The 19965-nt window shown below is 44.2% G+C and overlaps 1 protein-coding gene across 2 annotated transcripts; it reads right to left on the bottom strand.

Annotated features, from left to right (window-relative positions):
• Positions 1 to 696: 696 nt before the first annotated feature.
• Hemk2 (HemK methyltransferase 2, ETF1 glutamine and histone H4 lysine) lies at positions 697 to 16887 on the bottom strand. 2 transcript variants are annotated; one of them, XM_006987940.4, is made up of 6 exons: positions 16709 to 16887; positions 14788 to 14874; positions 14080 to 14170; positions 10494 to 10577; positions 5773 to 5914; positions 697 to 4220 (listed from the first exon to the last, which is right to left on the bottom strand). In XM_006987940.4, exons 1-6 carry the CDS (start codon positions 16840 to 16842, stop codon positions 4114 to 4116), a joined length of 645 nt encoding a protein of 214 aa, XP_006988002.1. In that variant the 5' UTR covers positions 16843 to 16887; the 3' UTR covers positions 697 to 4113. The 2 variants fall into 2 exon arrangements, with proteins under 2 accessions (XP_006988002.1, XP_076405257.1); XM_076549142.1 differs by lacking the exon at positions 5773 to 5914 and having other exon boundaries at positions 4058 to 4220.
• Between the last annotated feature and the right edge of the window lie 3078 nt (positions 16888 to 19965).

Raw genomic sequence — 19965 nt, 5'->3', positions numbered from 1 at the left:
TGATTCATGTTTTCCTAACTATGGAGAGACCCAGTTTCATTCATTCTTGATGGTCACTATTTTACAAACATGTCCACAATTTATGCTTATTTTTCTACTAGGTTACTTGTATTTTTAAATTATAGTCACATAATGCTTTACTATCTAGTTAAGCATGTAGCTTGTCCTCAACATGGTGTGTTGTGTAATTACCATACATTATATGTATGAAATTGAAGACAGCAATGTTCTAAAATTAAAAAAAACAAAACAAAACCACAGTATGTTGTAAGACGAATTGCTATAAAGAACCTGGAGCCGGATATTGGAGTTAAAACTGAGAGATCAGAGGAATAGGACAAGCCACAGCCAACCTCACCTCACCAACACCTGTCTCCAAAGAGACCTACTTCCTGTACACCCATGCCTATATGCCTTTCTCACTTCCTCTCTCCACACAGCACTTCCTATCTGTCTATACAAACCTCCAGACCTCTTTGGTTAGTGCTGGGGTTAAAGGCATGTGCTACCATGCCTGGCTTTGTTCCCAGCGTGGCCTTAAATTCAAAGAGATCTGCATGGATCTCTGCCTCCCGAGTGATAAGGTTAAAGGCATGTGCTACCGTTGCCTGACTTCTATGTTTAATATACTGACTTTTTCCTCTGATCCTCAGGTAAGCTTTATTGGGGTGCACAAAGAAAACATACCACAGTATGTGACTTTAATTTCACAGTTTTTCCATTTAATTAAATTGATCATTCTTTTCCATTTTGATTCAGCCATATTTTATTTTTTATGTCTTAACGGTTTTATTAGTCAGGGTTCTCTAGAGGAACGGAACTTATAGAATGAATGTATATATTAGAATGGCATACAGATTGTGGTCCAACAATGGCTGTCTACCAGCGGAAGGTCCAGTAGTTGTTCAGTCCATGAGGCTGGATGTCTCAGCTGGTCTTCAGTACATCCCAGAAGCCAAAAGTAGGCTCTAAATGCTAGTGAAGGAATGGACTTGCCAGCAAGAACAAGCAGGCAGAGCAAAAACTTCCTTCTTCCATGTCCTTTATACAGGCTGCCAGCAGGAGGTGTGGCCCAGATTAAAGGTGGGTCTTCCTACCCCAAATGATTTAACTAAAATCCCTCACAGATGTGCTCATCACTTGGGTTTTAGTTAACTCCAGATACAGCCAGGTTGACAGTAGGCATCACAACATTCTAAAGCTCTCCTGTCCTCACCAAATTTTACTTTACAGGTCTTATAACCTGACTCTTTTTTTCTGCTCCAAATTAGAGGTAGTAGAAATGTTATGTATCTGTGATGGAATCCTCCAGTGTCTGTATAGATTTGTCTTTCCATTTTGCAGATATTCCTTATTAAAAGGTCTTATTCAGGGTGTTCACCTGTCTCTGGTAGCTTTGACTTACTGTGAACTTTAAGAATAAGGACTCCTCTCAGTAACACCAAGGCATCCTGTAATTTGTGGTTTTGATACCCTGATTCTATAGGGCACTTGGGGGTAAGAAACAACTTAGTTTCACTGAATTGGCCTATGAAGTAACGGGCTTAACTATGGCATTTTCATGTGTTACCACACTATTCCATTTCATCTCTTCTCAGCATCAGCTGGAGGCATGGGTACTGTTTCTCTCCATTGCAGTCTGGTAAACCTCATGTACACTAAAGGCAGGCGTGCCAGGGCCTCCTCAGTTCTCCTGGAACACAGCGTACATGTGGTGTAACTGATGAAGACACACCCATGTTCATACTAACTGCTGTGCTGTAATAATGTGTGCTGCTCTTGTGCCTGCCAGCGATGAAACGAGCTGACGTAGGCTGCAGGCAGGCTACAATCAGCCATCCTGTACGTTCCTGACAGTTCGGTGTGGTGGACTTTCCCTCTGGAGTTTCCATTAGTGCAGCTTGCTAAAGCCAACAGGTTTTCACCTACCTGTCCACTCCCCAAATGTGGCACACTGGCAGCAAGACCACAGGTTGGGAACAAGTGTTCCTGAGTACCTGAGGTCTCACCTACAGCCTGCTCCTTCCCACTCTCTGAAGTCCAGGCTGTGTGTGAGCTGCTCTGGCACTCTGGCCATGTGGTCCAGCAAACCCATGGTGTCTGAGGATGTAATGGCAGGCAGGGATTCCATCCAGGGGCTCCGCAGTTGCAGGCCTTCTGGATTCTGGAGTAAAACCCTGCTAGTAACACAGCTGCTTTTGCTTTGAGTGACAGCCCCTGGCCTGATACTGTGTGTATCTTGGCAGATATGAATAGAGAATATTGATCACCAAGTTATCCTGACCCTAGTTATGCTATCATGAACTGGGAATTATTATTTTCATTTGAAAATTTCATACATGTATATAATGTGTATTGATCATAACCTCCCCTCACCCTCCTCATACCTCCTCAACTTCATGCCCTACTTTTAAGTTACACATACAGGGCTGGAGAGGTGGCCTACTGACTAATAGCACTTACTGCTCTCTTTGAGGGGACCCGAGGTTGGTTCCAAAGCCTGTGCTGGGTGGTTTAAAACCACGTGTAATTCTGGTTCTAGGTCATCTGGCACTGTCTTCTGGCTCACATGCAGCATATATTTACACATACATACACTTTTAAAAGATTATATCTGGCCAGGTGGTGGTGGTGCATGCCTTTTATCTCAGCACTTGGGAGGCAAAGGCAGGCAGATCTCTGAGTTTGAGGGTAGTCTACAAATTGACTTCCAGGACAGCCAGAGCTGTAACAGAGAAAACCCTGTCTCAGAAAACAAAACAAAAGCTTACCTGTGTATATTTTTTTAACTCACTGAGTCCAGGCAGTGCTCCTATATCCATATGGGTACAGGGTTGTTCACTGAGCATAGGTAGGCAATGTACCAGTAGCCATCCCTAAAAAAATAGAGAGGGAATGTGGCCCTGCAAATTATTATCTAAGGTTACCGCTCCCTCCATAGGAGGTATATGGCTGGACTTTTTGGATGCCATCACTGGCCTCTGGTGGGCCTTTATGAATAACTATAGAGAACAAAGTACCTTCCTGATGAATGCAGTCATTGAGTGATGTTTTTTCTTCAAAGAATGAAACAATGCCTCCATTTGAGTTTTTATCATGTTGTTTATGATAATCCACTGTAATTGTTTAATATTACCATTGTGTAAAGCGCATGCCACCACAAAAGAGTGAAGTTCTTTTATTCCTGCAGTTTACCTCCCACGCCTTTGTCATGTACACACATCAACACACTGCCTCAGCTGGATTTTTAAAATTGCATGTATGGGGTAAAATTCATCTGCAGCTTCTTTGCATTAGTTGTGACGAGCTGCCATGGAGCCTCTGGTTCAGGGTCTACACAGCGACTCGTTTCATGGCTGTATGTTCAGTGGAATGGATAACTGGCATTTATTTTAACCAGTGTCCTTTCTGATGGACATTTAGGGTGATCATATATTACTTTGCTATTATATATAGCTAATGCTATATCAAACATAATTTCATATATAAATATAACATAAAATGTAAATTATAAATATACACATTTACTTGCACATGTACAGAAATACCCATATACTTGAGTCCCTGAAAACAAAATGCCCCAGCTTAACATCTTTTTCTTTTTTAGGTTTATGTTGTTTTCTGTGTATGGGTGTCTTGCTTTATGTATGTATACCACATGTGTGCCTGGTATCCAGAGGTCAGAAAAGGGTAGGATCCCTTGGAACTGGGGTTATGGGTGGCTGTGAGCTACCATGTGGGTGCTCAAAACTGGACCCTAAACCTCTGTGTTAGCAGCCAGTGCTCTTAACCTTTTAGCCATTTATCCAGCCCTCACCTTTTCTTCTTTTTTTCCCTTGAGACAGGGTTTCTCTGTGTAGCAGTCCTGGCTGTCCTGGAACTCGCTCTGTAGACTAGGCTGGGCTTGAACTCAGGTCCATCAGCCTGTCTCCCCGCCTCCCCCCCAGTGCTGGGATTAAAGGTGTGTGCACCACCACCGCCCTGACTCCACCTTTTTCTTTATAACAAATTTCTGATAAAATTTCTTGGCCAGGGAATGGCGTCAGTCTCAAACCTACTGAGTGCATTCAGCTTCAGGCAGGTCTTGCGTACTTTGGTGGCTTTCTCAGGACACTAGGACTTGCTGAACCTGAGGATGGACAGGATTTCTCGGCCTGCTTGCCTGCAAAGTGCTGTGGTCCCTTGCAGACCTTTTGTCTTCAGTGTTTTAACAATTTCTTCTAAAATGAAAAAACAACAAAAACCAAAAGGTAAAATTCATCTAAATCATTTGGTGATATGCATGATCATTGATCAATTTAGTAAGATGATAAAACACATTAAATTCCTCTGATTAAACAATGTACACCAAATAAACGTTTGTTAACTCAAGCTTGAACTGGAGAGAAGTGGACATATATTGTTAAGATGTTCTGAGGAGTCTGACCAGACTTAGGCCCAGTTTGAAGTGGTAGCCCATTTGAGATGACACAGGATCATTAGTTAACCTTGTTATTAGAGCAAGCAATCACACTTTTAGCCAGTTGGTGCCAATCTCTGCCATATATCCTTTCTGGGAAACGTCAATGAGAATATGGACAAAGTGAATCCTTGACAGTGCCCAGAGAGTGTAAATAAGTTTACTTCTTTTGGAAATAAATCCTAGAGCTCAAAAGATGGCTCAGTAGTTAAGAGCACTTATGGCTCTGGCAGAGGACGTGGGTTCAAGTCCCAGCACTCACATGAGAGCCCACAACCATCTATAACTATAGTTCCAGGGGATCTAATGCTTTCTTCTGGCCTTCTTAGGCTTGTGCACACATATGGTGCATATATATACTTATGTACACACACACACTCACACACACAAAAAAAAAACCAAACAAACAAAAAACAAATCTTCATCTTAAACAAAAATAAGCTGGAGAGATGGCTCAGAGGTTAAGAGCACTGACTGCTCATCCAGAGGTCCTGAGTTCAATTCCTAGCACCCACATGGTGGATCGCAAACATCTGTAATGAGATCTCGAACCCTCTTCTATATACATAATAAATAAATAATAATAAAAAAAAACAAAACAAAACTGAACTAAGAAAACAGTATCAAGTAATTCCTTCACACACAATGAATGGGTTATGTCTTTATCAGTTAGCCAAAAGGATCCACAGACCAACTCCCCGCACAAACATTACAGGCCATTGCCAAAGCAACTGTTTACCCTACACAGTCTTGAAGGTTTGGACCATACTGGTGAAGACCCCACACTCAGGAAACCTAACTGGTACTTACCTGGAAACTTCATCTCTACCGGCTCGTGTTCATGATGCTGGAAAGTCTACACACTACGGGGGATGAAGTAATCATCAGCCTCATCTAGCTGTGAAGCCTGTGGACCACACCAGTGGCCTGTCTGCAAGGTACCCTACTGGTGCACACGGTACGGGGGTCACCATCATCTCTTTTTATTATTACTGCTGGGATGTAAGACCCGCCCCGTGAGAAAGAACCCACACTGACGGTGAAGTGTTAGCAGCCAGAGTTTATATCTGAATATTAGTTTATGAGTAAGGGAAAACTGCCTGTCCTAAGACAACAGTTTTTAAAACATGAACATTTTGCCTCTTAAGTCTCCTCTTCCAACATGAACTTCTGGCTGTATTAGCTGTTGTCAGGGATTAAAGTGCTCAACAGCCCAGGCTACTTTTAAGTTACAGTTTTCAACACTTTTGTTGTCAGCAAAGTAAACAGTTAACAAGAAGCTGTTTTTTTTGTTTTGTTTTGTTTTGAATTACCTGGATTGTTTTCTTTTATGGTAACTAAGTAGAACAGCCCTCTTGGGGAGAGGAGTTCTGAAGCCATTGGGAAGAATCTGTCCATGACTTCTCGGCCGTTTCTGCCACCAGCCCAAGCTGCTTCTATTCCGTGACTTCCTACCTGTCACCAATCAGAGAGACTTATTCAAGTTTCACTGAGATTACGATCCTTTGAAACATCACCAAACAAGTACATATTTCCAACGAATGCACCTTGCCTTCTGAATGTCACAAACTCCTGAAGTCCTTATGCTACAAGAGAGCATGTAATCACCCATCAAACACAACAGCACACTAGGTGTGCCATGCTTACCACTGGAGTGAGAAGACTGAATTTCAATGCCAACCCGAGCTACATGGTGAGACCCTGCCTCAAAACCCCAAGGGACGGGATTTTGTCCATGGGGCCCTGGGTTCAGTCAGGACCATAGGAACATTTCGAAGAAATCAATGAAAATTAAGTCCAATGTTGACAACTGTTTTCTTATTTCTTGCTACGGCCTTTACCTATATTTGATTTTAGTTTTTATATACAATCATGTTTTCTGTTCTTAGTCACCTAATATGGCATATGTTTCCCAATTTAAAATAACTCCTTCCTTTGTAATCACACACATAAATTTTACAAAGCAAGAAAGTACATGAACTGTTGCTAAGGGCAGGTTTTCCAAGTTTGTTTGTCTGCCCCTCCCCCCACTCCCATCTTCAACAATTTTGTGTTTAACTATGTTTCAGAATGCAGGATTGTTCCACATTCTTTCCTGCGTCTTTATTTCAGTGCATGTGATGATGTCATGTGTAGCGTGTGTGCGTGTGCGTGTGCGTGAGTGGGCACGTGAAGGTCAGACAAGCCTTGCCTTCCACCTTGTCAGAGACAGGGTTCTCTCCTGCTCACCACTGCACAGACCAGGCCAGCGCCTTGTGGGCTGCTAGGGACTCCTCTCTCTGCTTCCCATCGTGCCCCCGGTCTGCTGGGGTTAGGGATGCGCACTCCCATGTAGTGCATACGTGCGTTCAGAGCACACCGAATTGGAGCCTCGCTCTTTCACAAGCATCTCGTCCACTAACCCATCTCCACAGCCCCGGCACAGCATCTCGAGGATCTCTCATTTCCTCTGGCGTAGTTCTAATTCCTTCTTCTATGGTGGCACAGCACCTTACTGAATATATCTTACTTAGGTGGTCTTTGACATCTGCTGTGTCTATCAATTTCCTTTGACTCTAATTCCGATTCTTCCCAGATCCATTAGTTCCACTTTAGCATCTGATTTTTCCTTTTGGAGACCTCCCTTTGCTGCTGCCTCTGCTTTCCTTCTGGGCAACCTCCTCCTGTTCAGGACTCTCGTCTGTTTACTCCACTGTTTTGGAGGAACTTGTCTGGCTGTTCAATAGGTCTGCCGGTTGGGGCCAGTCCCCACCTGGCCCCTTCCTTTAGTCACGGCTCCAGAATGTAGTAGGGCTTCCTGTTTTAAGATTCCAGGTTAGTAAGCCCCATTTATCTGCTGAGAGCCGAGATGACTCTTGAGGAATTTCTGGCACCAGCCCAACCCTGAGGCCAAAAAGGAGAGGATTCCACTTCAGCAGGCAGCGGGCGCGTGTTACCTTCTGTTTGCTCGCTCCTCGGCCATCCAGCAGGTCCACTCTTGGTTCCTTAGAGACCACGGGTGTAGCCCACGACACTTTATTTCACGTTTCTGAATGTGATAGTGAGTACAGCCACAGATTTTTCAAGCACCAACTCTTACTTGTATGTCTTCCAGATATCACCTCTAAATCATTTATTTTTAACCTTTGTGATTTCATGTACTTTGTTTTTATACTTTATGGGCTGAAATCACTGTTTCATTTAGTTTCCAGACCACTGCTTTTTTATTTTGCTGGGTTAAAAAAAAAGAAAAAATCAGCGTGTGTTTGTGTGCGCTCATGGAAATAAGAGAACGTCTGGGAGTCGGTTTTCTCCCACCATGGGAGTTCTGGTCATTGTCTTGGTGGCAAGCACCCTTTACCCGCTGAGGCACCTCGCCGGGCCTGTGCTGTCTTGACCCTATCTAATCGTTCAGCTCTGGGAATGAAGGCACCAGATGTGCTGGGGTGGCAGAAGAGCCCAGGGCACTGCCGGGACATGGTCCTCCGTGGCATCTCGGCAGATGGAAGGGCCAGGAGACATACTCAGCTTACTGCTGTACCTGGAAGTACACCGGAACCCCAGGTGGGCCACCATGTACTCTGAACCGTTTCTTCACTGACTGGGGCTTCTCAGTGTCCACTGAGACCATGACCATGAATTAACCACCTTTGCTGCGCACACAGGCTCACGTCGTCATAAATAGAGTGTAATAAACTTTTGTCCCTTTTCGTTTTCATCCTATTATTGAATGATCTGTGTTTGTTTGGAGACGGGGTCTCACTGTGTAGATGGACCTGCCGTTGCCTTCTCAGGCATGCACCGCCATATGCACCTACTGAGTGGTTTTTAAAATTAGATCTTAAGGGCTGAAACATTAAAAAAATTCATTTACTGATTTATTGTGTGTACATGTGGGCAGAGGACCATCTTTTGGAAGTTTCTTTACCATTTGGGTCCTGGAGATTCGTGAGTTGCAGCGGCAAGCATCTTTACCCACTGAGCTGCCTCTGATTGAACTATTTTTACCACAAAGTTCATTTCCATAGATCTTTCTTGAGCTTTAAGCTCATGTCAGAAACTGAATCCTCTATTGATATGCCGATGGCATTTGGAGCTGGGCCGAGTAGGGGTAGGAGATTATGAGGGTCACGAGGGATTAGGAGCCATATTAAAAAGGAGAAGGGAGCCACGTGTTTAGGAATGTCCCCTCATTCTCAGTATGTGATGTCTCTGTCATAAGGCAGCAAGAAGGCCTTTGCCAGTGCCACACACCCTGAGACTGGTCTCCTCGGCCTCCACACACCCTGGGACAGGTCTCCTCAGCCTCCACACACCCTGGGACTGGTCTCCTCGGCCTCCACACACCCTGGGACAGGTCTCCTCAGCCTCCACACACCCTGGGACAGGTCTCCTCAGCCTCCACACACCCTGGGACAGGTCTCCTCAGCCTCCACACACCCTGGGACAGGTCTCCTCAGCCTCCAGACACCCTGGGACAGGTCTCCTCGGCCTCCACACACCCTGGGACAGGTCTCCTCAGGCTCCACACACCCTGGGACTGGTCTCCTCGGCCTCCACACACCCTGGGACTGGTCTCCTCGGCCTCCACACACCCTGGGACAGGTCTCCTCGGCCTCCACACACCCTGGGACAGGTCTCCTCAGGCTCCACACACCCTGGGACTGGTCTCCTCGGCCTCCACACACCCTGGGACTGGTCTCCTCGGCCTCCACACACCCTGGGACTGGTCTCCTCGGCCTCCACACACCCTGGGACAGGTCTCCTCGGCCTCCACACACCCTGGGACTGGTCTCCTCGGCCTCCACACACCCTGGGACAGGTCTCCTCGGCCTCCACACACCCTGGGACTGGTCTCCTCGGCCTCCACACACCCTGGGACTGGTCTCCTCGGCCTCCACACACCCTGGGACTGGTCTCCTCGGCCTCCACACACCCTGGGACAGGTCTCCTCGGCCTCCACACACCCTGGGACTGGTCTCCTCGGCCTCCACACACCCTGGGACTGGTCTCCTCGGCCTCCACACACCCTGGGACTGGTCTCCTCGGCCTCCACACACCCTGGGACAGGTCTCCTCAGGCTCCACACACCCTGGGACTGGTCTCCTTGGCCTCCACACACCCTGGGACTGGTCTCCTCAGGCTCCACACACCCTGGGACTGGTCTCCTCGGCCTCCACACACCCTGGGACTGGTCTCCTCGGCCTCCACACACCCTGGGACAGGTCTCCTCAGGCTCCACACACCCTGGGACAGGTCTCCTCAGCCTCCACACACCCTGGGACAGGTCTCCTCGGCCTCCACACACCCTGGGACAGGTCTCCTCAGCCTCCAGACTGTGAGAAATACATTTATCAATCACGCAATGGTACTTCATTCCAGGGCAGGAGACAGACTATGAGACAGCATAGTGCTCTTCCCTCTGTGACTGACTTACTTCCTGCTCCTCAGTTCATGTGAGCACAGCCAGAGCAGCTGGAGTGGAAGCGAGCATGTTTACCAGCTGTGCCAGAGAATAATCACCGAAGAATACAACAGGCGCAATGAAAGAGAAGCTGGTGCTCGTCTATTGTTGAACTATGTGCCTTCACCTTCTGGGAGAACGCGGATACGGCTCAACTCCTCGCCATGGAGATTCTTAAATACATGATGCCTGTATGTCTTTCCTTTCCCCAGGAAAGATCAGGACTGGTCCCACACTTTTAATTTCTGATAATGTGAAGGGATGAAGCCCGAGACTTTGAGAAGGACACTATTGGTGAATTTATAGATGATCAGAAGTATTTTAAAAATGTGCTATATAAATTTACTTATGGTAAAGGGTCAGTTTAAACAGCGTGGCCGATCTGGGTGAGAATTCTGACTAGATGGGTCATGCCTTGTACTTCCGTCTGTATTCATTTCCTTCTGGGTCACTCACAGTACCTGGTACTGACCACCTCTCTGCAGTCAGAGGAGGGTCAGTGGCAGCAGTGACTGAAGTCACACCAAGTCCATCTTGTCTCACACACACACAACAGCAGAACCTGTGACTGCATGCTGCTGTGGGCCTTACCTCTTCAGGCGGAGTCACTACATAGGGGGGGTTAAACACCAGCAGGTCAACTTTTCCCTTCAATCGGGGCAGCAAGCCTTGGACCTGAAGGCGGCAACAATACAGATTAAGCTGGATTCTGACTTAAATAAATCAGTTTTAAAAATATTCTCTGACGTTTTCCAGAGGGGAGGGAGTACTTATAAACAGATAATTTTTTTTCATGCAGATGCAGTTTATATGAACTAAAAACGAGTAAGGTAGTGAGAGTGAACAGATATTGAATATGCATCTCAACAGCATATTCTTCAACAGCAGATACGTTCACACTCTGGGTTCACTTTTACAAGACATGAGGACATGAGGATGAGGCAAGCTCTGATTCTATGAAACACTCCCTGTGGATCTGTGACGAGCCTGACAGCTATCTCTAGCTTACACTATCATCTGTGTGTGTGTGTGTGTGTGTGTGTGTGTGTGTGTGTGTGTGTGTGTGTGTGATTCAAAGTTACCCCATTTCCAGTCATACCATCTAAGCACTGGACATATACTGGACTGGGTTATGAAGTCTGAACATACATTATGAAGTAATATCTGAGAATTTCCGGATCCAGATTCTATAATCCCATTTTAATTATACCAATAAGCCTGGTAACTTGGTAATTCAAAGAGAACTCCTATGACCTATTTTTGAGGATATGCTTGCAGAACTAATTCTTTTTCAGCTTCTTTAATGGGGGAAACAATCTATTCCTTGAAATAATTTGGATACAACTTTGCTTGCAAACTGAAAGATGATTCATCTGCTCCTCCATCAGTGCAAGAACGAGGGAATAACTCTGTGTGCACAATGCTTTGTTTTCAATTCCATAATGAAATTAAGTTTCTTAAAATAACTCTAAAATATAATTTTCCAGAAATGCTGGATAAAGAAACTAGAGAAGATTTTGCTTTGTAACTCACAGTGGTTCCTGAAGAACTATCCAGCTATCCATTAACAACTGCAGGCTGGATATTACATAAAGGAAAGGGACAAAATCTTAAAACAGAAACTGTTGTGGGATATATGATCACACTGTGAACCCCGAGTTTGCATTTGTGTTAATTAAATAAAAATCAACCTTGGGTCAGGAGGCAGAGCTAGCAACTAGTTGACAGAAAGTAATCACAGAGTCAGAGGACATCTGGAAAACAGAGAGGTGCACAGGAAGTAGTTGGGTTTTTTTTTGTTTGTTTGTTTGTTTGTTTGTTTGTTTGTTTTTTTTGGTTTGGCAGAGTAGAATGATGCTCCCTTTCGGAGACACCTGTGAAGAAGGAAGGTCAGCTAGTTGTTCACCAACCTCTCAAAGCTAGCAGGTTTTCACCCAGCCTCTGACTCCTGAGTCTTATTGATAAATAGAACAACAGTTTTAGTTAAAATGACATTTGGTGACGGGGCAGGAGGCTCCTGCTGGGCAGCTACCGGACAAACAGGTCACTAACTGTGGAGCCAAAATTATTGGCTGAAACAGCATTTGATCCAGGCACAGAAATTCTTGAAATCAAAATATATTTAAATAAAACTGAAGGTCTGGTACAGGCATCTCTAGCCAGGCCTAGTCGGTTGCGAGCCTTAATATCTCCAAGAGTTGAAAAATAAGTGAAAGAGGCCCTGGCAAGGGTTAAATGCACACAGCAAAACACACAGGCGTTATATCCTATGGTGACACTTACGGAGGACCCTTAGGTTAAATACGAGTCAAAACTGTCTGGTTTTCTTGCATAGAGCACGTGGAAAAGGAGAACGGATGTTCTGCCAACAGAAGAGAGTGAAACAGGACAGTCTGATGCCAGCGAAGGCAGAGGAGGACTGTGAGCCACTTCACAGGGCAGACAAGTGAGCAGGCCTTGGTACCGTACAGCTCGGAATGACTGCCGCGGAGGGGTTCGTAAGAGGCCCAGCGTGTTTGGGATGTGGTAACGGTGGGAAGAAATACATATTATGTATTTTTAAAGACCATATTCTAAAACTAAAAACGAACAATAATTCTACCTTTTTGATTTTGAGAAAGGGGGTATCGTGGTCTACTGGGGAGGCAGAATCAGGAGAAACTAGAATTAAAGGTTGTCTACAACTACACACAAAGTTCAAAGACAGACTGAGACAAAGGTGAGGACAGGTATGGAAGCTGTCTTGATTTTTGCTTGTCCGCAGGACCACGTTCCCTTATTTCTGCCTACGTCCCCTTTGCTTTTGATGGGACTGTGGTGGTTTGTGTAAGGCTGGCATCACAGGCTCACAGGGCCTCTTTGCAGGAGGTGTGTGTGTCACTAGAGGTGGTCTTTGAATCTTAGAGGTTTCTAAAGGCCAAGCCAGTCCCAGCCTCTCTCTCTCTCTCTGTCTGTCTCTCTGTTTCTCTCCTCTTCCCTCCTCTCTTCTCTGCCCCCAACCCCACTTCTTCACAACAATACTGAAGTAAAAATAACTAAGACAGGGATATTCTATCTCCTCTCATTCTCAACTCAAGCCTGGGCAGGATCTATGTGGAGTGGAGTTGGGGGACTATGACCCAGGTCAAAGCCACTCTTCAAATGCCAGTCCTTAGACACAGGACCTGAGCTGACCCAAACAACTCTCATTCCAAGTATACTATTGAGATACTTCTTTTCATGGGGAGCTGTTAATAAATAAGACACAGAAATGCAAACATCTGGTTACCATGAGGGTGTGAGATTGCCTAAGAGACAACAGAGAGAAACACAGAGCTAAGAAAAAAAAATGTGCTCTATCATCTGAATTCCTGTGTTAGCTGTGTCTAAAGCTTTTAAAATTTAAGCCAGCATGAAATGGATAGAGTGTCACATTTAGTCATGTTTACGGTCAGAAGTTAATTACTTGCTAGATGCATATCTACAACTCCAGCACTTACCCAATACCGAATGGTTAGGTTTAAAGTCATAAACACAAGTTAACATCACACAGACTGATCAGGATTTAGGAATATATGCGCGCGCGCGCGCGCGCGCACACACACACACACACGTATATATGTATGCACCTGTGTGTGTGTGTGTGTGTGTGTGTGTATGCAAGTAACAACAATTAATGAAAAAAAAAGGTCATGAATTTGAAAAAGAGCAAAGAGGGATATATGGGATGGTTTGGAGGAAGGAAAGGGAAGGGGAAACGATGTAATTATAATCTCAAAAATAAAATAAAAATTTTAATTAAAAATAAAAACAAGCTGGGCTGGAGAGATGGCTCAGAGGTTAAGAGCACTGCCTGTTCTTCCAGAGGTCCTGAGTTCAATTCCCAGCAACCACATGGTGGCTCACAACCATCTATAATGAGATCTGGTGCCCTCTTCTGGCGTGTGTGCATGCATGCAGATAGAACACTGTATACATAAATAAATCTTTTAAAAAAAATTAAAAAAAAAAAAAAAAGCAAAAAAGAGTACAAGGTCATCTTGGGCTATATAGTAAATTTGAGGCTACCCTGGGCTATATGAGACTTTGTCTCATAAAAACAAAAAAAGTTAATTACTAAAGTTTATTTGCACTAAAACACTGATTTTCAATTAATTGAGAGGAAACTGATTACTACTGAACAAGAATTACAGCTCACCAAATCTGTAATTATTGGCTGAACGTGAACTCTGTTACAGCGTGCTGTCTCCAGGGTGCAGGCGGCTGCCTGGGGGTTGATATCAGTGCACCTATAAACAGGGTAATGTACAGAAGCAAATCGGTTAGATATTTTAGGAATGTTCTGTTAATTCTACGTGGTATCAAAAAAAAAATCAGGATGTTTTCATAATGGCAAAGCAAAAGAGAACAAAGTCTTGTTATACTGATAACAAACACTGCTAAAAAATCTGCTCACACTCACCTGAAGGAATTTATTAAAGTATGGCTTCAGCACCCAGCAAAACGGAAGCCAAGAGAAATAGAATAGGGAACTGCTACACAAAATACATAGGAAGTTACAAACGGAAAGAAAAACATTTGTTCTGTGTATGGCAAAATTTTCTGATGGCCATTTCTTGGCTTTTGTATTCTCAAGTTCTCAGCAAAGAAGTTTAACTTTCCAGCTATTTTCTAACAGTCAAACTATTTACCTGAAAACAATTCGAAGTAGAGATAACTTAAAATTATGTTGCTTCTAAAAATCACATGGCATGAAGGCATGAACATGAAATCATGACTGGGGGTGAGCATAGTGACTCGAGTCCTTACTGAAACACTATAAGAGACACAGTGTCTCCTTAAAATATTCACCAAGCTGCCACAGTCATGGTAAACCAGGAGATGTGGATGGACATCACATACTCACATGTACAAGGCCTGAGGACCTATCATGGAAGCCAGGAATGCAGACACCACACCAGACCCTGCTCCTACTTCGAGGCATATTTCCACTCTAATAACAAAAACCAAAATATTTAGTTCATTCTTATGAAGAGATTCTTCATGGGCGATAGCTCTCATGCTATATATTTCTCCAGCATCACCATTCACTTGCAAATACATGGGGATATAAGGGAAATTAACAATTTCTGGCAACCATTTGGTGCTTATTGTTGTATAGCTAAACCTAATAGTTTAGGTGTGTAATAGATTGTCAGTCACCTTGAAGTACTTAAATACACCCAGCAGCATGTCCTAGGAGCAAAAGTCCTCCACCCATCTAGACAGATGTAGAACAGACACTCTACTAAATTGTGAAGTGCCTCAGTGTTTGGTCTTAAAATGCCAATAATCTTAGCTTTCTAAACTTAAAAAAAATCTTTACATTATTTTCCAAAAAATGTGTTTCCCCGATCACTGTACATGCATCAAAAGCACTACTTAATTTCCATGACTGATGACATTTATGGGAATTCCTGGCACTTAACTTTTCAAACAATACTCAAGAAGCAGTTACACAGTTCTTAGCTTTAGAACTAGCCACATAGCTGAGAAGCCATTAGTGGGTCGGTCATTCTAAAGTTTGTGAATCTTACCAGGTGGCTTCTTCTTAGAAAGAACCATTACAGTTCCATAAATAATTAGCATTCCAAACCTTTGTAACAAGGTCAGCTTCGTTTACAGCATAAGTCTGCAATGCAATCTGTAGTTGTACATCTTTCTGGGCTATTCTGAGCATACATAAGTTATGGTCCAGTGTTCCGTAAGATATTCCGGTAAACTGAAATGCTCCACCGTCTATGATGAAAGACTTTTAAAAAGAGCGTTTTATAGACGGAAAAAAATATGACAAAGCTTAAGAGGGGTAAACATGTTGGCTATTTCTTTCTGGAGAAACCCAGTTCAAATCTTGACCATTAAAGTTAATGACCCGACTTCTTGCAGCAAAATGTTTTATTACATTTATTTTTTGTGTGTGGGGGGTGGGGTAGGGGGCGGGGAGCATGTATGGCGTTCAGCACTGCAACTGAATGCACAAGAACAACCTGTAGGAGTCATTTCTCTCCTTATGCCTTGTGGGTCCTGAGGATTGAACAGGGGTCCAGGGGCTTGGCAGCAAGCGCATTTACCAGCTGAACAGCCGTATCCGCTCTCAACTCAAATTCTTTTTACTGAAAAGTTAACGTGTAGGCATTTATTACTTTTGTCATTAAAGTTATGGCCAATTCTTCAACAAATCAGGCTAGTGAAGTTCCTACAAGCGGATGCATGTACTATCAATTTAAGTCTTTCATCATGGTTCCAACTACGTTTCTAACAGTTCAATTGTAAATTCGGCTTCTCAGTTGCAGTAATATTCCAAGTGCTCAGTAGTAACAGAATGGGTGGCTAATGATTGTTCCTTGAGAAGGGTGAATGGGTTTAACATGCCACTACATCATTTGTCTCCTTCCGTTGCCAGAGGATGCGATTTATGCATTAAGTAGGTCAAATAACCCTACGCGAGTTTTAGGCAGTCAACTAAAAAAACCGTAATATTGGAAAGCAGCAACATTTCCGGAACATCGTGTTTCTGGTCGTTACACTACGGCTGCTCTCAGGGGCCCTTGCGTTCTTCAGATGAACAGCGGAACGGCAGGGCAGGGAGACGGACCATTGACCCCCGAGGAACACCAGGGCAGAAGAGCACAAATCCCAGCACCCGGGGAAGCGGCGCTTTCACCCCGCCCTGCTGTCAATCACCAGGAAGTGGGCCGACCCACCACTCCCGGAGGAGGCAAGACTTCCGGCTGCCGCCCCTAAGGACACCCCGCTCGCTCCCGCTGTGGCGCGCACCCTCCTCGCACCCGGCTAGCTCGGCCGCCGCCGCCTCGAGCGCGTCCAGGAGCAGGAACGTGTCCTCCGAGGGCTCGTACACGTCGCTGAAGGCTCCGCGCCCCACGTGCCCGTACAGCGGCGTGGGGAGGCTCGGCGCCGCCATCTTGCTCTCCCGCGTCTTACGGGCCTTGCCTTCGGAGTGCGCACGCGCGTCGGGCCGCGCATGCGCTTTGGCCTGACACTGGGGTGGAGTTTGGGGCGAAATCTTTGGGTTTTATGTGAAGTCCGACACCCTGCTGGACTGTCTAGGAACTTTTAAATAGTTATATGTTCTGCGACCACTAATATCAGTTTTCGTCTCCTGAACATTTTGTGTTTACTTTTTAAACTATTCTAATAACTGAGCATCCTGTTATTTTATTATTATTATTATTATTATTATTATTATTATTATTTTACTAAGGTGACTGCTGCTTTATTCTAATGGCATTTGGAAATTTTCTTCCATTTTTTAACTTGTAAGGACTTGCAAAAAGAGTGATCACTAAGTTATATTGTTTGTTTTTAAACAGATGAACTGTAAATTTTAATCTGTAAGATTATAGCTACTTTTATATGCTTTATTTGGTTATTCAGTCCTCATTATGGAGCCCCGGCTGTCTTGGAACTCATTATGTAGACCAGGCTGACCTGGAACTCACAGTGATCCGCCTGCCTCTGTCTCCTGAGTGCTGGGACTAAAAGCTTGTGCCACCATGCCCAGCTTAGATTATGATTTTTGAAAATTGATTTCTTATTTGATTATTTCATATATGTATAAAGTTGGTTTTGGTCATTTTCGTTCATTAAGATATTTTGAAAGCCTGTCTTAGTCTGGAGAGCTGGAGAAGTGATGAGTGGTTGAGACCTTGTACTGCACTTGTGGACGGCCCAAGTTTGGTTTCCTGCATCCTTGTCTGGTGGTTCACAGCCGCCTGTAACTCCAGCTCCAGGGGATGGGTGTGCTTCCCACCTCAATGGCACGGAACTGTTGTGTATACACATTCATGCAGGCAAACACTCATGCATGAAATAATAATAAATCTTCAAAAAAATGGGGCCCGGAGAGGCGGTTCTGCAATTCAGAGTGTTAGGTGCTATTCCAGAGGACCAGAGTTTGGTTCCCAGTACCCACATCAGGTGGCTCAGGAGATCCAACATCTGTCCTCTGCCAGCACCCGCATACATGTGCATAAACACATAGATACACATGAGTACACATGAATAAAAATTAAATATTTAAAAATTGTGTTTATTAATATTTCAATGTACAAAAATTGCCATTCTAATTTTGAGTCACTTGTCCCGTGCACTGGCTGGTTTTGTGTCAACTTGACAATAGCTAGAGTCATCAGAAAGGAAGTAGCCTCACTTGAGGAAAGGCCTCCATGAATCTCAGCTGTAAGCATTTTCTCAATTAGCGATCAATGGGGGAGGGCCAGCCCGTGGTGGGTGGTACCACCCCTGGGATGATGGTCCTGGGTTCTATAAGAAAACAGGCTCAGCAAGCCATGGGAAGCAAGCCAGTAAGCAGCTCCCCTCCACGGCCTCCGCATTGGTGCCTGCCTCCTGGATCCTGCCCTGTTTGAGTTCCTGTCCTGGCTTCCTTCAGTAATGAACAACAATATGGAAGTATAAACCAAATAAACCCATTCCTCCCCAACTTGCTTTTTGGTTATGGTGGCTCTTCACAGCAAGAGACACCATAACTAAGACATTACTCATAAGGTTTTTTTTTTTTTTTTTTTTTTTTTTTTTTTTTTTTTTTTTTTTTTTTTTTTCCCCCAGCAAGGTGGTGTAATTTTCCTTTGAAACGGTCAGGGCTGAAATGCCAGTAACCCAGCTCTGCATTCTTCGAGATTATGCAGTCCCAGTAGGCACAGATTGGACGTTCTCTGAAACGTTTGCTGGGACTCCACCCCAAACTGGCTTCCCTTAGTGCCTTTCCTAATGGATGTATTGCTGGCATTTGGGACATTTTCTATAGGTTACATTCTTGAAGTGTTTTTGCACTTTTTTGAAGCCAATTTCTACAATTTGTTAATTAAACATCATACTCTAGTTTTTTAAAGTTTAAACTTTAAAAATAAAAATACAGAAACGAGGATGGCAAGATGGCCCAGCAGGTAAAAGATGGGCACTGCCAAGCCGAGCATCTGCGTTGGGTCCCTGGAACCCACATAGGGGAAGCAGAGAACCTAGTCCTACAAGTTGTCCTCTGACCTCTGCGGGGATGGTGGCACACACATGCACAAACAGACCTAAAAAATACAGAAATATTTTTAAAAGTGCCATGTGCCATTGGGATTGACTATTAGTATTTTCACATACATCCTTTAAATACCTTTTAAATACAAGAAATAAAAAGAGATGGCTGTTCTTTTCTGTACTCAACTTACTATATTTTGTGACCTGGACTTTTCTTAAAGGTTTATTTATTTTTATGTATAGGAGGGATTTACCTGCATGTGTGTCTGTATGTGTGCAGTTCCTGAAGAGGCCAGAAGGCATCCAGTTCTTAGGAACTAGAGTTACAGACAATGGTGAGCTGTTGTATGGGTGCTTAGAATCAAACCTGGGTCCTCTGGAAGAGCAACAGGTGCTCTTAATTGCTGAGCCATCTTTCTGGACTGAATTTTTTTTAAGGTTTCAGGTTTTGTTTAACTTATTTATTATATTTTTATGTGCATTATTGTTTTGCCTGTGTGTATATATGTGAACCATGTGAGTGCTGGAGTAAGTCACTGGAATCCCATGGAACTGAAGTTGTGGATGATTGTGAACCACCATGTGTGTGCTGGAAATCAAAACTGGATCCTTTGCAAGAGCAATCAGTGTGCTTAACCACCGAGACATCTCTCCAACACCCTGAATTAAACACACACACACACACACACACACACACACACACACACGCGCGCGCGCGCGCGCACACACATGTATTTTATGTGAATGGGTGTTTTGCCTGTATGTATGTCTGTGCATTTGTGTATGCAGTGCCCAAGGAGGGTAGAAAAAGGTGTTGGATCCTCTGGAACTGAAATTACAGGCAGCTGTCAGCCCCATTGAGTAGTGGGAGCTGAACTTGGTTACTTTGCAGGAACAGCAAGTGCTTTTAACTGCTGAGCCATCTTTCCCATCCCTGACCTGAATTTCTTGGAAAATTCTTAGGGATATATAGTGTGTAATCATTTAACCCATTCTTTTGTACTTTTGCATTCATATATTTATAAGTAAAAAGTTTAGA

The sequence above is a fragment of the Peromyscus maniculatus genome, chromosome 12 (genome assembly GCF_049852395.1).
Source record: "Peromyscus maniculatus bairdii isolate BWxNUB_F1_BW_parent chromosome 12, HU_Pman_BW_mat_3.1, whole genome shotgun sequence".
NCBI classification, from domain to species: Eukaryota; Metazoa; Chordata; class Mammalia; order Rodentia; family Cricetidae; genus Peromyscus; species Peromyscus maniculatus.
The sequence above is the reverse complement of the archived record's forward strand: the minus strand, read 5'-3'. Positions and strand labels throughout refer to the sequence as shown.

What these genes read in the sequence shown, in the direction of transcription:
- Hemk2 (XM_006987940.4), bottom strand. Translation starts at nt 16,842, where the DNA reads ATGGCGGCGCCGAGCCTCCCCACGCCGCTGTACGGGCACGTGGGGCGC. An exon ending in GCGGCGGCCGAGCTAGCCGG is followed by an intron (nt 14,875 to 16,708) that starts GTGCGAGGAGGG and finishes TTTTGTTATTAG; the next exon opens with AGTGGAAATATGCCTCGAAG. An exon ending in GGTCCTCAGGCCTTGTACAT is followed by an intron (nt 14,171 to 14,787) that starts GTGAGTATGTGA and finishes CCCTGTTTATAG; the next exon opens with GTGCACTGATATCAACCCCC.